Genomic DNA, 23,126 nt, shown 5'->3' with positions numbered 1-23,126 from the left:
AAGGAAGGAAGGAAGGAAGGAAGGAAGGAAGGAAGGAAGGAAGGAAGGAAGGAAGGGGCAACCTGAGCTAGGAATTGAAACAAAAGAAAGGAGCAACCTAAGGCAGGAGTTGAAATCAATTCCTGGGACTATAGAGGCCTGAGCATACGTGATTAAAGAGAGAGTATTCAAAAAATGGAAATACTAATAAAGAATAATTGATGAAATGAGAAAAGCGATCAACGGTACAGATGAAGGAATTAATCTTGGAAAAGTAGTAGTTGTTTGTTTGATTTAAAAGAGAAGGAGAGATAAGGACACAGTTGGAGAAGGTGAGAGATGCTAATTGTGTTCACTCCCTCAGTGTAGTGGGAGGCGGTGACTCCCTGTCATCAGAGTCACTGGAGGCCTGGGAAGGGTGGTCAAGCCATGACCCTCTTATGGATGGATAAGAAGGCCAGGTAATAGAAAGATTGCTCAGCAGAGAAGATCTGACTGGTGTGGTAATTATATACTTGTAAAGGTTCATAAGACATGTTAAAGAGCCATGAAATGACTAGGACAGGAAAAAGAAGTATTTATCATATGGTGAAGTTTTAAAAACCATGTTAAAAAGTCTGCATACAATGGTATCTACTGACCACCTGCATCAAAATCACATGGGTTAGTTGTTTAAAGTGGGGACTCAACCTGTTTCACCTCAAATAAGTAATGTTAGAATCTCTGAATGTGGTCTTGGGAATCTGTAGCTTAAACCCTGCAGATGAATCTAATGTACATTTATGGTTAAGAACAACTGATAGTGTATTCTATCATTTTCTTGAGTCAATTATTCCAATGAAAAGCACAATTATTTGTTGGGGAAATATAACTAAAAACAAAATCTTCTCCCAACCTAAGAATACTCTCTGCCTGGGTAGTAGAGACATAAAAACACTTTTATCATTAAATAAGCATTAAACCAGAATGTGATGCACATCACAGGTAATCAGTAAGAGATTACAAAAACAGAAAGAAACCTTGCCATTTTATATAGCCAAGCAGAGACAGTTCATTACGTGTTTTCAATATGGACAATAACTAGTCCTCAAGTAAGAGGACTTGACAGGACCGTTTGTGACGCATATGAATCCTCACTTTATCTGGTAAGTAGGGTGACCATCTGTGTTAGCTGATTTGTTTCATCCAGAGGAAAAATTAACTTCTCATATCTTTATGACAGGAGGGAGTTTTGCAATTTGGAGCAAGGCTCACATCAAAATTAGGCTCCCTTCCCTAGCGCAGAAACTGGGACATAAGGCTACCATCTCCCTTGATGTTTACATTTCAAAGAGATGGCTCTCAGATCCTTGAGAAAGACATTCCTGGGTCATAAAGCTTACAAGAATCCTATCTAGTTTTCAAAAGGATTAATGCACACTTCAAAGAGAGGAGAAAGTACTTCTAATTATAAGTTTTCTAAAGTAAATGCTCTCAGAAAAAGGGAGGGAGAAGTCTCTTCCTCTATTTTCGATTATATTTGTGTTTTGTGTTTGTATTTTTTCTTATACATATTAACACTTTAGGTATTATCTGGCTTAGGCAACAAACACCCAAACTTTCCAGACGTACATTCATAAGCACATACACCCATAAACACACATACACACACACACACACACACAGTTACAATTTTAAAATTTGTATTTAAAAAACATTAAATTTGTATTTTAATAAAACAAATGTTAACAAAATCCAAATAATGCTGAAGTCCCAGGAGAGACTTTATATTTAGATGGGTTTTATTGAACCCATTTTTTTTGGAGGTTGTTTGCAAAAAGAAGATCAGAGTGAGCAAATAAAGCCTAAAGATTAATTGCTTACTGCCTTCTTGACTCTCAGTATTTCTTCCGCATCACGATCACCCTTGATGTCATCAGGAGCTCCGCAAGCTGCTCAGAGCCTAAGCAATGGGATGGAATGAGAATGAGTCTGGCAAAGGAAAGGGGCTATCTAAATGCAAAGCAATGTTAATAATGATGAGAGTAATCATCTCACCCTATCTGACCTTTGCTGTTTCATGACATTAGAACTATTTTCTTTAATTTCCATGGTATTTATCCTGGGGCCAAGAGACGCACCATGATCTAATTCATTTAAATTTAAAGGAAGGCCATTTAATTTTTAGAGGTAGTTAACTCTTGGTTATCCAAGCTTACAGCAAAAAGCAGACTCATGAACCACTAAAATTACAGTTGTGATGATTCTAGAATAAAACTCAACTACTTTATTTGGTTAAAGTAAAACATACAGATGAATGTACTTGGCCTTTGTGACTGGTGTGTATTTTCTGAAGCCAGCCCTTTCTTTGGAAGTACATGAGGATTAGACTAAACTTTCTGGTCTCTAAAGAAATCTTCAATGATAAAGGCACATCCAAGGAGAAAAATGGGCTTATAGCACAAGAAACTTTATGGCTTGACACTGTCTTATGGTGAACTAAGTAGTCATGGGAAACTGAGTATGAGTCAGTGTTTCATACCATGTGATTTGATATTATGTTGTAAATAATACTAATAAGGAAACAAGCAATAAGTTCCATGTTTTGAGTACCAGGCACCTCACAGAATTCTTTCATTTCTTACAACAAACTTTCAAAATCTTTTTAAATCCTCCCTTTACAGTAGGAAAACTGAGGATATAAATTTGTTAAATATTGCAAATCTGCAAATTAATAGAGATACAAAACTAGGATTCTTTCCATCAAACAATGATGTCTAAAAATGAAATTTGAATAGTAAGTTTTAAAAATGGTGTATGTATGGAGATTCTCAATTGAAATTACCATGTTTAAGGATCTGAAAAGTCATGTGTTAGGGGAATTTGTTTAGTCTTTTCAAGACCTGCTTGACTAAGGAAATATTTTTATTGGTAATATTTTTAATATTTTCATATTCAATGAACACAAGTGTTCCACAGGAGGTAAAATTGAGAATCAATGATTTAATCAATAGAATTCATGAGTGAGTTCAGTAAAATGAACTGTCTAATTTTGTGGTAGGCTTTGCTTAACCATGGCATTGTTCTGTGCCCAAAGACAAAGTAAGAGAGGCTAGTGGAATAATTATCCCAGGGAATATATTCTGGTCCTCTGTGTAGAAAGGAAAGGCCAATTCTCCTTTATTCCTACTTACTGATAGTGCTTTGGTCTCCAAGTTGTCAAGAGGATGCCTGCTTTCCACTTTGCACCTGTGACTGCAATTACTACACCAGATGAGGCAGAAGAACAGATCCAGGCGGCTGTTGCTGACCACGTTCTGGTTAATTTACAATGATGAAGTGCAGTGGAGAAGACAGCAATCAGCAAGTTCAATGAGTGATTCAAGATCCATATTCTCCCATGTTTTAATAACAGCGTTCTTTATTGCACGAATTTTCACTTTTTCTGTTTTTATAAATAAAACCCATTTGCTTTTTTTTTCTGCCTGAGAAAAGATGACCAAACTTTTCTGGTTCCAAAGAATGTGGAGCAGCAAGTGTGACTATAAGTCTGCAAAGTTTGCCTCAGACTGCATATGAATTTCCTGCAGCACTGGAAACAACAGCTTGCATTTGCTAACGAGAAACAGATGTTGTGATGAAAAACTGAGGTGGCACAAAACCTGTTCAATATACAGAGGAAACTTGAATTCCTAATCCACTTTAAGTTCTTCATCAGCTGTTGGTATCCGTGTAGATGAAATATCAATACCCCTTTAGGACTTCTAGCTCTTTTAGCACCAAAATCTCAATCTTATATAAAAACTTGGTAAGAGCAAATCTTAACTTTCAAAAATGAGCTAAAACAACATATGTAGCATCTGTTCTCTAGGCAATTTGTAAGCCCATGTAGTACCAAATATCACCACTGTCATTTTAGAGATAAAAGCAGAATTGATATATAAATTATTATTATTCTACAAAGATGGTATAAATTAGTATTGGAATATTTATTGGAGCCAAGAATGTAAATTATTTTCAGGTGAGATTTTCTACCATGCCACAAAGCACTCTGCAGCATACAGAAAAGGTTCCTCCCACTATATTGAACAGATTGCTGTTTATACTATCAGTTTTAAACCAATACTACTTTTAAGTACATACAAACCAGTGCATCAATACTAATGTGATGATATTCACAGGAATCTCCACATCTGAACTGTACATAGCCTCCTGCCTGCTCACTACGGACTAGCCACTCTACCCCCATCCTCTCCAGTTGCTTCCGGTTCCCCAAGACGGCATGTCACACATGCTCAGGAAAGGTCCATTTAGGTTCTTTGGTCTGGACTCCTTGACCACAGTGCTACAGGCACCACCACTGCCAGAAATGCTTTTTATGGAAACACTGCCCCACTTGGCATAGCTGCCTTTTGATGTGGGCTGCTCTGCTTCCTCCAGGTATTAAACTGCTATGGTTTACAGAATGAGACAGAGATGGGGGTAAGAGAAGAGGCTGATTCTGTTCCCAGTTTTGTTTCACACATTGCCACTGGGGCACTAAAGAAGGCTTACTTAGACTCAGCCTCACAGAGCATTTTATGAGCCTTCTTTCATCGAGATTCAAAACCAGTCAGCTCTTCAGACAAGAAAGGGAGTCAAACTCAGTTCTAGCCCCTTCATGATTCTTGTCTCTCTCCCTCCTGTCCCTTTTACAACCAAACTTTTCTCTCTTGTAAGCATGTAAATCAGACAAATGGATATTTGGAAGGAGGCTTAAACTCGCCAGGTGAAATCCACCTATGAGTGATCTTCTGTCCAGTCAAAATACAAAGCTGTGACTTAGCACCTGAATTGACTGAAAAGTTGTAACATCAGGATCACCTGGAAGCTTGTAAGAAATGCAGAAACTCAGCCCCAACTCAGATCTACTGAATCAGAATCTGCATTTTTATAAGATTCTTTGGTGGTTCATCCGCACAGTAAAGTATAAGAAGTGCTGGTTAGGACATGGTACCCATGATGGTCTGCTATCTTTATGTTGTTACAGAACTACACAGTATTTACACTAGCCCCAGCTGGCCATCATGCACTTGCTTGCTATTAATAGTAATAGGTATCAACAAACCTATCACTGTTAAAAATTCAGTTTTTAATGAGGCAAGATAACTAGTCACCAAGGCTAATACACTTAAAGAGATAAAATACAAATAACTTGCAATAATGTATTAATTTTATATTATTTAATGAGTTGCCTTTTCTCAATTTGAAGTTAGACATTAAGGATTTTGATGTTCATTGAACACTCAGAAAACAGAGGCATCATCTCAGGCAGTTGGCAGAATACAGATAGATGAACGGTCAAGATGAACCCATATCAACTGTACACATATTTTGTTTGTAAATATTGGAACTTGATATTAAAGACTTAGACACCATTGAAATAAATGTATTTTAATCAATATTTGCTATTTGTGACACACTCTAGGAAAACCCAGAACTCTCTACTATTAGTTTATAATTTAATAGAAAAGTAAATATCCACTCTCAGATAGAATGTAAGTGAGACAGTAGCCCCACAGTTAAAGTAAGATAAGATAGAACATGAGAGGATGGTTACACTCCATTGGGAAAATTACAGAAAGGCTCATCAAAGGTCAGCTTTGAAATTATTTTTCTGTTTTAAGTTTATTTCTCTTCTTATCTGAATACTCTCATTGGTAATTTCAGCTATCACTATTGTTTATTATTGATATACTGAGTATTTGGTGATTCTCAAATTTGTATTTCTTATTTTCTGTCCCCAAATATTAGACTCATATTTTGAACTACCTACTGTACATTTCTGCTTGAATGTCTCCTAAGTAACTCAGCCTCTCAAAAACTGAGCTTATCATCTTTCTCCCTGAATTTTTTTATCTTAGGGCATAATCCACCCACTCACCAAAGCTAGAAACCTACACATCAGTGACATCCCTTTTTCTTCATTCAATCTTCCCATCACTTCCTTATAGAATCTAACCAGATGGAACTATTTTATTTCTTCCTAACAATCCCTTTCAAACACCTCTTTGCTACCAAGACAAGGTTGTTTATAATGTTGTTTACAAATCTCTAGTATATCCATATCAGGCTGTATTGTAATTGTTTACTTTTCTTCTGTCTTCTTTATTCAGTAAGCTCCTTGAAGAAATGGGGTCATTTGTTAATGTTGTTTTCTCAAAGTCTAGCACAGAGACTGGCACATGATATGTACACAATAAATCCTTTCCTGAAACACGTTGCTGATATGAAGTGGCATGTAGTTTAGATCTTGAAAATAAATAAAACCAATTGCCTCTAGACTAGTGGAAAATTGATGGCACCGATTTTTCATGTTTGATTCTTCTGCATCCCATCTTTTTTTTTTTTTTTTTCCTTTGAGGCAGAGTCTAACTCTGTCACCAGGCTGCAGTACAGTGGTGTGATCTCGGCTCACTGCAACCTCTACCTCGTGGGTTCAAACCATTCTTGTGCCTCAGCCTCCCAAGTAGCTGGGATTACAGGCATGCACGATCACACCCGGCTAATTTTTATATTTTTAGTAGAGATGGGGTTTCACCATGTTGGCCAGGATGGTCTCGATCTCTTGACCTCATGATCCACCCATCTCGGCCTCCCTAAGTGCTGGGATTACAGGCATGAGCCACCGTGCCCGGCCTTCCCATCTTTTTTCTTTTACACTATACACTGACCTCCAGAATTTCTTTTCATACAGATGTTTACTTTTTCAGATCAATGATGAAGGAACATCTTGAGTCACTGCACTACAGTACTGAGTACCAGCCTACAGCCAAATTTTGGAGTGTTGCCATCTTTGTATTGCAGAATATATTTGTGCAAATACTCATTATTCTCTAAAATAACTGGAAAATATTAAGCATTCTGATGGTAGTGAAGGGAAATGAAGGCTCCAACAGTGTTGAGATAATCTGAAAATGATGCAGTCTATCAAAAACCTCACCGTTAGCCTCAATTGAATGCTGTAAAGCAAATTGAGTATAGAATTTTTAAAGCAAGATCAAAGTTAGATGTATTATTAGATATGTAAATAATACAATGCAAATATATTTTCAGTAATTGTGTGTAAAAGAAAAGATGTAATTAAATGTTCCAGGAATAGAACTTTATTGGGTATAAAGAAGTTGAATGAATTCTTATTCATGTATATAGAACTGGATCCGTACCTTCTTGACTTCCATTTATATGGTAACCACATTCTATGAACCTCAAATCAGGACACATTTTATACACAGAGAGACACATGGCTGACAATGTGACAGGATGTTTAAAATTTGCAAAATTTTAGAAAATCTGAGATAGATAAAACCATTGCCCGATAGATGGACGACAGAGTACAGAACACTATTTTTACCCTGTTCAATTGAATATTCAATTATTGTTAATTTCTATGAAAAGCTTAGCTTGATTAATATCAGGGGAAAAAACATTGCTGTTTTGGCAATGTAACTGCACATAAACTCTGTCTACAGGCCTGCCATTTGACATACTTAGTATCTTTACACATAAAACATTAAAAATCAAACCCCTAAAGATATCTACTCATTAGGTTGTTTAGTAGTCTTGAACATCATAATTCAGGCCGGGGATTGGACATTAAAAGGCTTAAAAAATGTAGCTGTTGAGAGCAAGAGAACAACTGTTATTCAGTAACTCTGAAAAAACTCTCTCTCCTTTTGGCAGAAATTGCCCTTTGGCAACTTGAGGTATCTTTCTTTTTTCTTCCTCAAAGCCTCACAAATGGTAGAGTTGTGCTGAATGGATGTCTTTAGTACCTACAACCAGGAAAAGAATGTGTTTCTCCGAACAATAGTGAAAAGTCCTTAGAAAGCTGGGTTAGGAAAGACTTGGACAGATCTCTTTTCTTACACTGCAAAAAGCCTTTAGTGTGTCATCATATCTTAAAGTGGGATAAGCTTGTAGCAAATTCAGTTTCATTGCAGGGGTTACAAATTGATTATAAAGCAGAAAACAGAAAAAAGCACTACATCTGGTCACAGTATTCATTTGCCATTTGTTCAGATACTCTAAGCATTAATTAATACCCTTAAACAGAGCTGAGGAAACTGGTCTTTAGTTGGTTTAAGAAGAACGATACTTCTCTTTTCGTGACATATTCATGAATAGGTATTCACTTTGGTATATTTATGGTATATCAAGGAGTGCAATGATACTTGTTCCATTTCACCAAGCAGAAAGTGAATTTGTAGTGAACTCTCTCACAGCTGAGGATTTGATTTGACATTCAGGTAGATGGTATCTTAGGCCATTTTATATGTAAAGGTTCCCTGTGATCTCACCTGTGCCTAACACATGTCCTCATAGCCTGCTATTTCCTCCTTTGCATTTTAATTACAAATGCATGGGAACTACCTGATTCCCAGGCAGCCTGAGCATATTTCCTTATTCACATTTGTCCCCTCTGTGTTATAAAATTTTCACTCCTCTATCTAGCTAACTCCCACTGATACTTCAAGACTGAGCTAATGCCATCTTCTCCAGGAGGCCATTCCTAACCAGCTGGTCTGGGCAATGCTGGTATTCTATGCTACTCCATAGCTCTCCACGTGATCTTTCTGTCCATCTTTCTGTCACGCGAATGTGTCTGTCTCCTCTAATGGACTGTAATATACAGGAGTTCCCTTTATCTGCAGTTTCATTTTCCATAGTTTCAGTTAACTGCAGTCAACTGTGTTCAGAAAATATTAAGTGGAAAATTCCATGAATAAGCAATTCATACATTTTAAATTGTGTGCCCTTATGAGTAGTGTAAACAAATCTCACGCTATTCAGCTCCATCCTGCCCAGGATGTGAGTCTTTCCTTTGTCCGGCTTATCCATGGTACATTTGCTACCTATCTACTAGTCACTTAGGAGCCATCTTGGTTATCAGATTCACTGTCTCAGTGTTGCTTTGCTGTGTTCAAGTAATCTTGATTTTACTTAATAATACTTTACTCATAATAATTATTAGTATTATTGTTAATTTCTTACTGTGCCTAATTTATGAAACCAACTTTATCATAGGTATGTATGTATAGGAAAGAACGTACTATAGATAAGGTTCATTATAATCTGTGGTTTCAGGCACCCACTGGGAGTCCTGGAATGTATCCCTAGAAGATAAGAGAGGACTCCTGTGCTTGGGAATATGACCACTATGTTTTGAATCCTCAGTGCACTCTGTTGCTCCAGTACCTTATATGATTAATTAGCTAATTACTCACTGGAGTACATTGGTTAATATAAAACCTTTCCTGCCTCTGGGACTTACAGTTTATTAAGAAAAATCTACAAATACATATACAATTCTAAGGCAATACAACAGCATAAAACAGAGTGGCATACCTTAGACTTGGGATCAGGTCAAGTATTTGGGTAAATAAAACTTGAACACTGAAGAATGAGTAGGAGTTACTTAGGCAAAGCTTTGGGGTAGGTGGAGCATTCCAAACAGAAGAAAGAGCACTGATACACATACTCTGTGTGCGTTCCTGTATTATGCTTTTAAAAATGCCCACAGTACTTTAGTAAGGAATAATTTACATATAATAAGATGTGCCAGTCTTCAGGGTACTGCTTGAAATGTTAGCACATGTGTATACTTATATAACCTCCACCCAAATCAAGATAGAGAACATTTTTATCTTTTCTCCAATTTTTCTCGTGCTCCTATTATAGGCAATTCCCACCCCAGGAGGTTACTACTTTTCTGGTTTCTATCACTCAAGGCGATGCATTGAAAGACATGAAAAATGTTCAGAGTCAAATTTAGGGAGCAAGGTTGATAGACGAGAGAGAGAGGGAGGAGCATGCAGAGGTAGGCAGGTAACAGATTATCGTGAGACTTGAGCACATTCAAGATTTCGGCTTTTGGCCTATGGGAAAAAGTAGCTGTTGAAAATCCGAGCACGAGGATGACATGAGTGGATTAATATATTAACAGCTGTACTAATTGAAAGACATTAAGACTGGAAATAAAGGAACCAATTAGGAAGCTAGTACAATATTCCAGGGGAGAGAGAATGATGGCATGAGCAAAGGAATAGCATGTAGATAGAGAAAAATCAGTAGATTTAAGACATACCTCATAGATACTCATAAACATTTATTAAAATAAACTGTATTATTTTAGAAAAAAGTATATCACTTAAAAATTATCTTTGCATTTAAATACTTAATGTTGCTGAAGGCTATGGAGATAGCCCCTTAATTTTAAATAGTGTTTATGATTTTCTAGGTTGGCGAAGTATACTTCATAATTAATTCATTATTTTTCCACCAACAAAAGAAATACTGTGTAGAATTTCCTATAACACCTAGCCTTTTGGTTTTTGGCCATGAAAAAGATTTTTCATCTTTCTTTATAGGTAATTTTAATGCGTTTAAACTTATTAAAAAACATAGATGTTTCCATATTGTTTATTCACGTTCCCCAAATATGACTCGCTTTGCTAGAAAAAAAACCCAGTGTGTATATAGAATAAACACTCTAAAAGATAATGCTATTGAACATTTCTACTGTTAGATTAGGACTGAATTATTTAAGCAAATTAATTCTATGCTAAAAACCTTGAATGAAATTTACATACTGCTTAGGTGAACATACCATCATTCACCAAAAATATGTTATTTTGTTTGGTTTTCCTCTTTTGAACAATCAAGGTCATTTCCCCATTGAAAAGCAGAATCAGTTTTTGTTTGTTTCTACGTGTTGAAAGCTTGATACTTGTTTCAGGTGCTTTATCTAATTGGTATAACAGGGTGATTAAAAAAATGGTAAAGTCACTCTCTTAGTTTTCTAGGGCTGCTGTAACGAAGTACCACAAACAATGTGATTTGAGACAACGGAAACTTGTGTCCTGGGTGATTTAAAAGACAGCAATTTATTGCCTCACAGTTCTGGATGCCAGAAGTTCAAAATCCAGGCAGGGCCGTGCTCCCCCTGAAAGTCTGGGAAGAATCCTTTCTTGTCTCTTCCTAGCTTCCAGTGGTTTGCCAGCAACCTTGGGTGTGCCTGGGCTTGTAGATGCATCATTCCAATCCTGTGCCTTCACGTGGTCTCTCCCTGTGTGTCTGTCTCTTCACTGGATGTTTATTTTATAAGGACACCAGTCATATTGAATTACGGGTTCAGTAATTACCCCAGTATTACCTCATCTTACCTAATTTAATCTGCAACAACCTTTTCCCAAATAAAGCCTAAGGTACTGAGGGTTAGGGCTGCAGCATATCTTTTTTTGGGGGGACATAATTCAACCCATAGCAGTTATCAGAACTGATGAATGTAAAATAATCTGCCTCTAGGGAATTACCTAGCAGCCACTCTCCCCATTTCCTTTATACATTTTCTACATGACATTTCTACATTACAAGTAGAAAAAGAACTAAATAGAGATGTGAAGACCGTGTGTGTGTGCTCACTTCTATAGACAGAGGCTAGATCCCATCACAGATAACCCATGGAGTCATGGAGAACCATGCAAATTGTGTTTTACATTTCCATGTTTAGGTCATTTTTTTTTTCCTTTTTTGTTTTTTTTTTTTTTTACTGAGGCATGCGTAGTCATTGGCAAAATTTTCTTATAGTGAGCTGTGCATTTTTGTTCATAATATCAACACTATTTTTCATTCCCTTTCTCTCTAGTGTGATTTAATTTAGGCAAAATAAAATTGAATTCTGATGGATGGCTTTTATTTATACAACCCATAAGATGGGTTACCAAATACCAAAGTGCTTGACAATTGGGTTTAGGGTGGATTTCAACTGTTTTCTCCTTATACTTGAGAAAATGCATCATTTGTAGTGATTTTCACTACTCTTGACAGATGATCTGAATAATCCAGTTGCTCTCGTTCTGAATTTCCTCAGTAACCTGATTTGTTTCCACTCAATTCTCTGGTCATTTGGCAATACTTGATCAACACTTAATATACATCCACTGGACACCAAGCACAAGGAAACAGAGGTGAACTGTAATCTCTACACTCAAAGATCTCTCCTTAAATAACTAAATAAAAGGCTATTTTTCTTGTCTACTTAATAGCTGGCACATTGGATTATGGTGTATCAAATATAAAAATGAGTTACACAGACAAAGGAGATGAATAAATATATCAGTGGGATGTTAATGTTATTTATGATTCTTTCTGCTTTTCTGACTTATGTTTGTTTTTTATATATTTTTATTTCAGCTGAAAGAGACATCAGTGTCTATTGTGGGGTGCAGGCCATTACGATGAAGATTAATTTTTGCACGGTACTTTTCTCGGGTTATTCGGAAACAGATCTGGCACTGAATGGAAGGCATGGGGACTCCCACTGCAGAGGGTTCATCAATAACAACACCTTTCCAGCCGTGGTCATTTTTATCATCAACCTCAGCACCTTGGAGGGCTGTGGAAACAACTTGGTGGTAAGATTAGTGTGACATTTTGTGCTAGGTCTGGGGTCATAAATAAACTCCCCATTTCATGAAAGGATAAGAAGCCCAATCTATCTCTTAAGAAAACAAACAAACAGGGCCGGGCGCGGTGGCTCACGCCTGTAATCCCAGCACTTTGGGGGGCCGAGACGGGCGGATCACGAGGTCAGGAGATCGAGACCATCCTGGCTAACACAGTGAAACCCCGTCTCTACTGAAAAATACAAAAAACTAGCCGGGCAAGGTGGTGGGCGCCTGTAGTCCCAGCTACTCGGGAGGCTGAGGCAGGAGAATGGCGTAAACCCGGGAGGCGGAGCTTGCAGTGAGCTGAGATCCGGCCACTGCACTCCAGCCTGGGCGACAGAGCAAGACTCCGTCTCGGGGAAAAAAAAAAAAAAGAAAACAAACAAACAATAAAATTGAACAAATCACTTTCCTTTGCCTGTTTGAGGCCTGCACTCCCAAATACACAATTCTATCTTCCAGTAACGGTTATGTTTATAGCAGTGGGGCAGTCAAAGGGCCTGAGGTCAGCTGTGCCCCTCTAAGCAGCATTATTTTGTGTGAGTGACACTGATGGATCTGTCTCTACAGTTTAGCATTAGCCATATTCCTCAGACTTTAGAAGAAAGTGTCTGACCATTCAAACAATGTTTGTTCCAGTGAGCCTGGCAGTGAACCACTTGGCCTGTTGTTTCAGTGACCTCTTTTGGAAAGAAAGATGAAAGACAAAATGGGAAGCTTGTAATCTTCTTTCATGCTTACCACCGAATGATCGACATGAGTGCTTTGTAAAAAGGGGCTGTCAGTATTTCTGGTATAATATTCTTAAGTGTGTGGGACTGTCCTTTGAATTTCAAAATGTTTATCATATCCAGTCTTACCATGAAATCCCAGTAGCACACTCTCTGTAGTCATTGTGAAAATTGAAACATCACTTCAAACATTTCCACTCTGAATTAGAAATACTAGTTTGTAGCATTCATTTGTTTATTAATGCATTGAACACCAAAAATAGAGTTGAATAAGGAATTGACTCTCCCGTGAATTAAAATTAATAGAAGTGAATATATTGTGATTTGCCAGGAGTATTAGTTAAATAGTTACACTGAAATTCACTTAGCACTATTTTTTATTTTGCGTATTTACATATAATCTTATTGGTAAATTTGCAAATATAAAAAAGGAAGCACAATAAACATGATCACTTAGCCCAGGGAAGGAGATATTGACTTTTACTCTTCACAGGTTATTATTTTATATTAAGGAGAAAGGATTGATTATTACAAGGCCAGGGTTTCTAAGACCTGGTGGGAGATGGAAGACAGAGAAAATAGATTTCTTTGAATCTTCTTCTTTATCTTTTCCCAGAGGGCAGTTAGAATATTGTGCCCATGACCATTTCCAAGCCTGCAGCTTGAGTATTGTTGACTCTTTTTATTAAAAACGTTTATTCAACTCTCTGAGTTGTGTGCAGAGAGGTTATGAAGTGGGCCTAAGGGAGGGTGATGTAGGTTGATTATTACAAGTTCCTGTTCTGTGTGGAAGGAAAGAGCCTATGTGGAGACGAGCAGCATTTCCCGGTCTCCCATCATGCCCTGAAGCCTTTCCTTCCCTTTCTTGTCTGAATGTGTCACCTTGCCCTGCTGCCTAGAAAACGATTCAGGAGAAAAGCCAGGAAAAGTGTGCAATGTGTGTGCTGTTTATCTTTTTAAAAAGCTGAATAAGTCTGCTATAAAAATTGCTAGGCTGGGCACGGCGGCTAACGCCTGTAATTCCAGCACTTTGGGGGGCCGAGGTGGGCAGATCGCCTGAGGTCAGGAGTTTGGGACTACCCTGGCCAACATGGTGAAATCCCACCTCTGCTAAAAATACAAAAATTAGCTGGGCCTGGTGGCATGTGCCTCTAATCCCAGCTACTTGGGAGGCTGAGGTAGGAGAATCACTTGAACTCAAGAGGTGGAGGTTGCAGTGAGCCAAGATTGCATGACTGCACTCCAGCCTGGGTGACAGAGTGAGATTTTGTCTCAGAAAAAAAAATTGCTCTCTCTCTATATGTATGTATGTATTTTATTTTCATAGACAGAATTGGTGTGTTTAGCTATCAAATCAAGCAAGTAGTGGGAGGAGGGGAAGATTTGCTTATCTTTCATTTTTGCCTTAGTTGCTATCAGCTTTGGCAACTGCTCTAAGATCATTCCTGCATGGGAAAAAAAATAAGTAGGCTACTAAGTCTCTGGATTGGAATAATGATGTTTTCATTTATAAATTAACTAGATAATTGCCACGGCTTTACCCATGTGCTGTTAGGTTCATGCGTAAATTTTACTCTATTGTTGAAAATTATCACAGATCTTAGTAATATAGTAGTATCTGCTAAAATATTTATTGAGTGCCCTCTTGTATTTGACAAGGTCGAAGAACTCTCTGGTATTATGAAGGTCAAAAAATTATTGATTATTCCTAAAATGGTGGATCTTACATTTTAGTAAGACTGGAGGATTCAACGAAGGCTAAGCAGACCCAAGAAAATACACATGGACAACATTTTTACATAACTTCTGAAAGTTCATGAACCCCCAAAACCCATCTATAAACTATTGTCCTAGAAGTAGATAAGTATCCTTATGAACTAGACAGGAAGACCCTGAGAAGATGAGTCCTCAGAAAATTTACGACCTTCATTCATTTGTTTGAAAATCCTTTGTGGGGCCCAAGATGCTGGTCGCTGTGCTATGCTGACTTTGCAAAGGTGGACAAGATGGTCCCTGCCCACAAAGAGTGTGGATGATGGCTGAGGGAACTGCCCAGCGAGCAGGCTGCTCTTGCTCTGCCTACAAATATGATGGAGATAAACACTGCATATGGGGAGTCAGGGGAATTTCCTAGGGAAGGTGAGATCCTGGGGAGGAGTAGGATACATCACGGGAAAGTAGGGAGAGTGACAGCATTAGTATCAAGAGTTGGAGCCTGGAGATATGAAGCTAACAGGGAAAAAGGTTCAGATTAACAGGGGTTTTTTTTTTTTCAGCCATGCCAGAGAATTTTGGCTTCATCCATGAATGTTTTCAGATTACTTGTTGTAACCATCTGAACCTATAATCTCCTTTCTTTTTATAAAATATGAGTAAAGTGTTTTGGTAAATACGAAGTTTCATTTACTTACAGGCCATTTATAAATCGCATTTCTCACTTATAAACTTGCAATTTCAAAACCTTCTCATTTTATAGTTGATCTTGCTTAATGTTTTATTTGCATATGAAGTGCCTAGATGTATATATAGCCATTTAATCATTAAACTATTCTAACATTCTAACAGGTATCCACAATTCCTGGAGTCAGTGCTTATGGAAATGCAACTTCAGTGCAAATAGGAAATATTTCAGGATATATTGATACTCCAGACCCACCAACAATCATCAGCTATCTACCTGGGCTTCTTTACAAATTTAGTTGTAGTTATCCATTGGAATACCTGGTTAATAATACCCAGCTTGCTTCGTAAGTTTGCATTTTATTCTTGCTTTCTCATATGACATTCTTGCTTCAGTTGTTTCATATCTTTCAGGGACTTAGAAAGATAGCAGGATTTATTGAAAATAGTTAAGTTCAGACAATGTAATGGGAAGCATATTATGTCTAATATTTTTATCTCTATCTGTTTATCTATTATTATATATGTATCTATCTACCTACCTATCTCTAATTGTTATGATCCGTAACAGACCCAAACCATTTTTCCCCCAAATTAAGCTGACTCAGACTAGCCAGTTGTCTGCCTTGGGTTCTCTTCACTCCCTTTGCCCAAGAGCCTTGGGTGTTTCATGGCCCTGAAGGCCCTGTGGTGTCTCCAGTGTGTATGACATTTGGTAACTACATTGCTGAATTTTGGTTGGCTTCCGTCTCGGCCATATGCTTTCACTGCTGGGGTCTTCTACCCCAGATTCTGGGATCTCCATCCCTCTGTTGAGCTGTCACCTGCGTGGGTGCTCATGATTTTCCCAGAAACATGGCATGGCATATAGTCAAGGAGCTCCAAATATGGACTGAGGGTGTAGCCTTTTGTTTATATTCATGTATTCATTATTTCCAAAGCACGTACTCCTGGAGAGGGTGATGTCCATATTCCAATATAATCACCTGGATTTGTTGAATATTTTTGACAAAATGGGATGATTAAGCGAACGCTTTCTCCAATTTTAGGATTTGCTATTATGAAGTCTTAGTTATTGCTTAATCTTAGTTATGAGGAAATGTGGAGGCCACATTCTACTTCCGTGAAAAAATATTCATAGCTGGTTTTAATAGCACAGTGATGATAAGTACCTTGGACAGAAGCAAGACTTTGATGTGGAGAATGAGAAAGGAAAGGTTTTGAGTCAAAAGAATATGGGTGTAGAGGGATGCATCTCTCACTCTGCCCCTACTCCCCACGCTGAGCACATTCCTGAGCTTCAATTCCATGGAAATTCATTGATTGTTCAATTTATCACTTACCTATTTACCATCCAATGTTCTAGCAATGAACAAAGTAAAACAAATTCCCTGATCTCATGAAGCTTCTATTGTAATGGAATTGATGAAAGTGTGTTTGCATCAGATTCAAGCCCTTTTCTGCCAAATCTCTTAAAAGTAATGCAAAACAAACAAAAAAGGTTGCTTTAAAAATAAAATGATCATGATTGTTCCCTCTTGCTTTTTCATTATTTTATCTGTTCAGAGATTTAAACAGTATAGCAACTTCAAGCATAATTAACAGTATGTCAGAATTATTTGGGAGTTTTAGTGCTTTAAATCTAACATCCAGGTATCATTTTTACTTTAAAATCTCATGAGTGCTTTCCTTTTTCTAAATGTGTTTTAGGTCCTCAGCTGCTATTTCTGTGAGAGAGAACAATGGCACATTTGTCAGCACTTTGAACCTGCTCCTTTATAACGTAAGTTGATGGGTGAAGGATGTTATTTTCTCTTTCACTGTTGTGAGGAGTCATTTATGTGAATGGCTTTTACATAAAAATCTACTGAAAGCCACATTAACCCTGTTATGCCTTGGTAACATTTATCTATTTTTGCTACCATTTTCATGTATCTTAGTGATAAAGGTATAATAACATCTCCATTAAATTTTCTAAAAGTTGATAAATGATTTAAATGTTATATCATAAGTGTGATTTTAAATAATTACTTCAAATGTCTATCTACATTTACAAGTATTTATTTGTTTATTTAGGTAGGGGTGTGTGAGTAGCTACAGTTAGCTTCAAGATTTAGGAAAATTTTTTATGTGTGATGCAAAGATTTTAACAGTACAAACAGTGTTTGCCTTGGCAGCATCCTTGGTGATGAATGTGTTAATATTTTCGATACGGGTTTTGGCTGATGACAATTCTGTCACATCTGAAATAATTTGGATTGACTACACAGCATTATCTAAATTTTTGTCATATAAATATCGACAGTGGCAGCAAAACGTGAAAAATACATGGATTTCTATTTATAACTCTAACATTAATCCCCTAAATGATATTTTCATGTTGATTAAAAATTTTTATTCATACATTTTAAATGCCTGATTTAAATATCAATTTTTCAATCTATCAACCAACATTTTTGTAAATTATGAATCGGATTTTTGCATTATTATTCATGTCATCATGGCACCGAGTTATAATTCATGCAACTGATTTAAAAGTCAGTGCTTTATACTTTGAATATAATGAGCTATAAATATTGTAGTAGGACATTTTCCAAAGGCATTTAAAAAAATCATGTTTATAAGTTTGTAGTCTGACACCACAGAGTTCTAAACAACAAATTAAAATGTGTTAGAATCAAGATTGCCTTTCTGTCGTTTCTGAACTTCCTTCTGCAAAGAGAAGCTGTCAGCTGGGCGCAGTGGCTCACGCCTGTAATCCCAGCACTATGGGACGCCCAGACGGGTGAATCACAAGGTCAGGGTATCGAGACCATCCTGGCTAACACGGTGAAACACTGTCTCTACTAAAAATACAAAAAAAATTAGCCAGGCGTGGTGGCGGGGGCCTGTAGTCCTGACTACTTGGGAGGCTGAGGCAGGAGAATGGCGCGAACCCGGAAGGTAGAGCTTACAGCGAGCCGAGATTGCCTCACTGCACTCCAGCCTGGGCGACAGAGCAAGACTCAAGTCTCAAAAAAAAAAAAAGAGAGACAGAGATGCTGCCAAGATACCTGATTCTACAATACTCAGCAAACGTGTGCCAATATTCATTTTTGATAAGGCTAGATATTTACTATTGTTAACAATATTTATATAAGTTTAAACTGGAAAATTTCTGTCTGATAATTTATATGCATAATCTCTCTGAGGTAGAGTTGAGATTACTAGTTGGATTTTTTTTTTTTTTTTTACTAGTTGGATTTAATATTATTTGTTATAATCGAGTGAGACAAAGATGAGAATTCCTGATCCTAAGAAAGTGAAAAATATATCCATATGACATCTAATGATACTATTACTTTCTGTGAAATTAAACTATTCTCTCACTGAAATAGCAGAAAATCAAAATCTAGAAGTGTGGATTTCAGGAAAGCTTTGTTATTAAGGTCTTTCTTTTATCACTAGAGATGGTACTGTAGTTCTGTTGCTAACAAGGTATAATCCTTCAAAGGATCTCTGAAGTTATAATGCTTAAAAAGCCTACAATTAGATGATAACCTTAATATTTTAATTATATGGTAACCAATTTTTTTATATTAGACTACAAGTGAAATAGATGGTGCCAAAATACTTCTCATTTTAAATCAGTTATAGAGCAGTTTTAGTTTGACAGAAAAGTTGATTAGAAAGTACAGAGTTCCCAAACATACCCCCTCCCCTTGCACACATTTTTTTCCTATTGTTTACATCTTGTGTTAGTGTGATACATTCGTTAAAATTAATAAACCAATATGGATACATTATTAACCAAAGTTCATAATTGACATTTATTTTATGTTTAGGTTACTCTTCCTCTTGTACATTCTATGGGTTTTGGTAAATATAAAGTGGCATTTGCTCATCATTGCTGTATAATACAGAAGAGTTTCAATGCCTCAACCTAAAAATTTTTTTAACACAGTGTCATCATAGTATTTTGCCATGTTACAGGATATCTAAAAATTAGTAAGTTACACTAGAAAAAATTTTGATACACTTTCATTAGTTGATCCAAAATCATTCTTATTATTTGTTTGAAATATTAACATGTAGCTAGCCAGATGTAATTTTATTGTAGCATTCCAAATAAAATATTATAATCCTCGAAGCCATTAATTCCTGTTTCATAAGGAAAGTTTTTTATTTCTAACCCTTGAGGATGATGAAATTTTATATTACATCCCTACTACTTCCATTTTCTGTTTGTTGTTTGGAGAGAAAAAGTTGTACTCAGTTTGATGTAGCACAATAGTTTATTTTTATGTGTTCTGGGATTCAGTAAGTATACTGAGGGGAAATTATATTTAAAAAACCAATGACATCAACTACGTGATTTTCATGTATGAAGATTACTAATTGAACTGTGGTATTATTTTGTGCAATATAAATATGTCAGTTTTGTTCATTGTGGAAATGGAAAATAAGGATGCTTTTGTGTATTGGAATTCTACCTAAATGTTAGATTCTTCTGAGGGTGGAGAGTCAGCAAATATTACATAAGGTTATTATAATTATGAACATTTTTTAAATGCTGGAGAAAAATTAAAATGGATATAATTGATTTTAGGGACAATATATTACTAATGAGTAAAAGTCACCATACAAATTAAAGTCAGAAAATTACCTCTTAGAAGCAATTTCAGTAGGAAAAAATTGATGATTCATAATTAAACCACAGCTGGATCATATGTCATTTGCCATATGACTCAGCAATATAATGTTGTATAGAAAGTAAGCATTCTTCTGGACAATATTGATTCAAATATAAGATGAAAGGGCTGTATAGTTAATGAAGTGTAGGTTACTTGGAGAAGTTGGAAAAGGGAGCCTGAAAGATAATTACATAAAAATACTACCTACCAGACGTGGTTAGAGGAGCTGTGGTCATTTATCACCAAAATATAGAAAACAAAACACTGAAGAGTATCAGTTTTTAAGTATATCTCTTATTTATTTGACTTTATTTGGAAATAAAATGTTCCGTATTAACATTTTTTTTCTCCAAAGTGAAGCATCCAAACTATTACTGTCTTAAATTATAAAATTCAAAATATGTTGCTTTCTTCCAAGCCTTCTAAAGAGAGTATAGTCAGGGTGTTTTCTTTCCCAATGATTTTAAGATTTTATAATGACCATTAAAAACTTTTCTTTGCTGCCAAACAGCAATGTCTTCAGAATTACTAAGTTTAGGGAAACAATTGGCCTCTCTGTTAAATTACATGACTGCGTAAATTTGGAGGGTTTTTTTGGTTTGTTTTTTGCACTCTATTTTTTTCTGGTTTTCTTCATTATCAGATTATACCTGCCACTTCTTAATTTCTAATCCGATGCTTTAATCTACTGTGGGTTTGAGAATGATACAAATAAGCTCTCTAGAATTGGTCTAAAATAAGGGTAGAAAAGTAAAAATGAAGTCCTGAGATACCCATGTATGAGTGACCTCTAAAGAATTTGTGCAGGAACCATATGACATGTATTCTAGCAGCCTGGAGTCTGTGTTTGTCTCAAAAACTGAATCTTGCCCTACACAAAATGTAATGTGTAAATGTCTCATTTTGGTTTTCCGTATATTATTGAAGTTTGCATCTTGAAGATATTGATATATTTTAGAAATGTAGTTCTCCTGTACTTTCTCCTATTGTGCCTAGAAGAAAATTTCTGTTCTTGTGTGACTTTAAAATTGTCTTACTTTGATTTTCAATTAAATTTTAACAATTTCAAGTTGCCAGGTAAGTGATTTTGGGTAAATAAAATATTATCAGAAGTATAAGACCTACAGTGTCTATAGTAAAGGGCTTAAATTGAAGCAGATGTAATTTAAATAAACTGAATATTAGTCTCTAATATAATCAAATAAATGGCATATTAATTTAAGTAAGCTAAGTATTGACCATTGAATATTAACCAAACTGAATATTAGCTAATGACCACTGAATATAATTGAGATACACTGAACATTAGCCACCATATATGGTAAACTATGGAAACAAAAAGATTTTATGCATGGAATCAATTTGTTACATGGATATGGCTTAATAACAGTTCTGCCAAGAAACCAGAGGGTCACGTAAATCCTTTTTCGATTGATTCTGTAGATTTATGTTGATTTACTTTCTTTTTCTTCTCTCTAACATTGTTGTTTTAAGTAGTAAGTGTGCTGTTGTTGGGGAGGTAATAATAGATTTTTTATTGTTTTGTCATTAGGATTCAACCTACAACCAGCAGTTAATTATCCCCAGTATAGGATTACCTTTGAAAACCAAAGTATTTGCAGCTGTCCAAGCCACTAATCTGGATGGCAGGTAATTTCAAACTCTTATCTTTTTTAGGTCAAAACACTTTGACTGCCCAAACCCTTATGAGTCATAAAGTTGGTCCATTCATTTTTAAACTCAGTTTGAAAATATTATCATTGCCACACCATTTAGGCATGCTACTAAAAAGAAACAACAAATTACAAAGTTTAAGGGGTTACACTCGTGTTGTGTCATTAATCGGAAAATAACATGTCTTCCCACAAAGAAGGCGGGTGGTTCTTGGAAGGGGGCATGGGAAGATCTGGGATGCCGAAATGTTGTATTTCTTCATCGGAAAGATGATTAACCAGATGTAGTCATTCTGTGAACACTTGATTTGCTTGCTTTTCCATATGTATGTTACTCTTCAATATGAATTTATTAAAAAATGAAAGGACTCTGCATAAGAGTGTCAAAATTACGTAAAATGATCTCCAGAAACATCTCTATAAAAAACTATTAAATTTCGGATGATACCTAAGAAAATTCAGAGCAATCAAACTGAAATGGAACTCAAAAGCTGAAGCTCTAACCCTGCCTTATTAAAAAAAGTATGTGAAAATGGCCTATTTTGGATTGCTCATGTATTAATATTTAAACCTTGCATCCTGAAGAGATTGGTATACTCTAGAAATTTCGTTCTTCTTTACCTTCCCTCTTCCTGTCCTGAAGAATATTTCTATTCTTGTATGAGTCTTTAAAATTGTCCTTTAATAATGCAGGAGTTTTTCCATTTCATTGACATTCACTTCCCATGGATTAGTATTTTTTTTTATAACATCAGAGTTGGAGTGGGCTAAGTATAAGTGTGAGCAAAATCTAACATTATGGAGGAAGGATGTGTATGTGTATGCGCCTCATGGCTTTCTTCTCCCTAACACGGTGTTTATTGTGGACTCCACAATTGCCAAACCACTGATTCTGATATACAATTTATGCTCTAAACTCCTTTGCTGTATTTGCTATTATAATATTCTCTGATTCTGTTAGAGACAGTAATATCTAGAAACAAAAGGCTATTGTTTACAGTGAACATATAAGCATCTATGTAGCTCATTTTAAAGTTTACTTCTCAGACTTTGAGCATTCAGTTGTCTTGTACACAATTATTTATGGCATTAACCTTGACTCACCTTAATGTGAAATTGACAATTTGGTGCAGATTTTTAAACACTTTGAGTTTAGGAGAAAGTTATTACTTTTTAAAAACTTGTATGGGTACATAGTAGGTG

At 36.2% G+C, this 23,126-nt stretch overlaps 1 protein-coding gene across 3 annotated transcripts in view; it reads left to right on the top strand.

The window, feature by feature from the left end:
* Positions 1 to 23,126, top strand: part of ZPLD1 (zona pellucida like domain containing 1) — a 93,592-nt gene that overhangs the window by 56,477 nt on the left and 13,989 nt on the right. For all 3 annotated transcript variants that reach the window (XM_023210637.1, XM_023210654.1, XM_023210646.1), the window contains 4 exons: positions 12,193 to 12,413; positions 15,743 to 15,924; positions 17,288 to 17,360; positions 21,803 to 21,900. In XM_023210637.1, the coding sequence (XP_023066405.1) occupies positions 12,193 to 12,413; positions 15,743 to 15,924; positions 17,288 to 17,360; positions 21,803 to 21,900 (574 nt within the window). The remainder of the gene's footprint in view (positions 1 to 12,192; positions 12,414 to 15,742; positions 15,925 to 17,287; positions 17,361 to 21,802; positions 21,901 to 23,126) is intronic.

The sequence above is a fragment of the Piliocolobus tephrosceles genome, chromosome 2 (assembly GCF_002776525.5).
Source record: "Piliocolobus tephrosceles isolate RC106 chromosome 2, ASM277652v3, whole genome shotgun sequence".
Classification (NCBI taxonomy): Eukaryota; Metazoa; Chordata; class Mammalia; order Primates; family Cercopithecidae; genus Piliocolobus; species Piliocolobus tephrosceles.
Note: the sequence above shows the minus strand (reverse complement) of the source record. Positions and strands in the feature narration are given on the sequence as shown.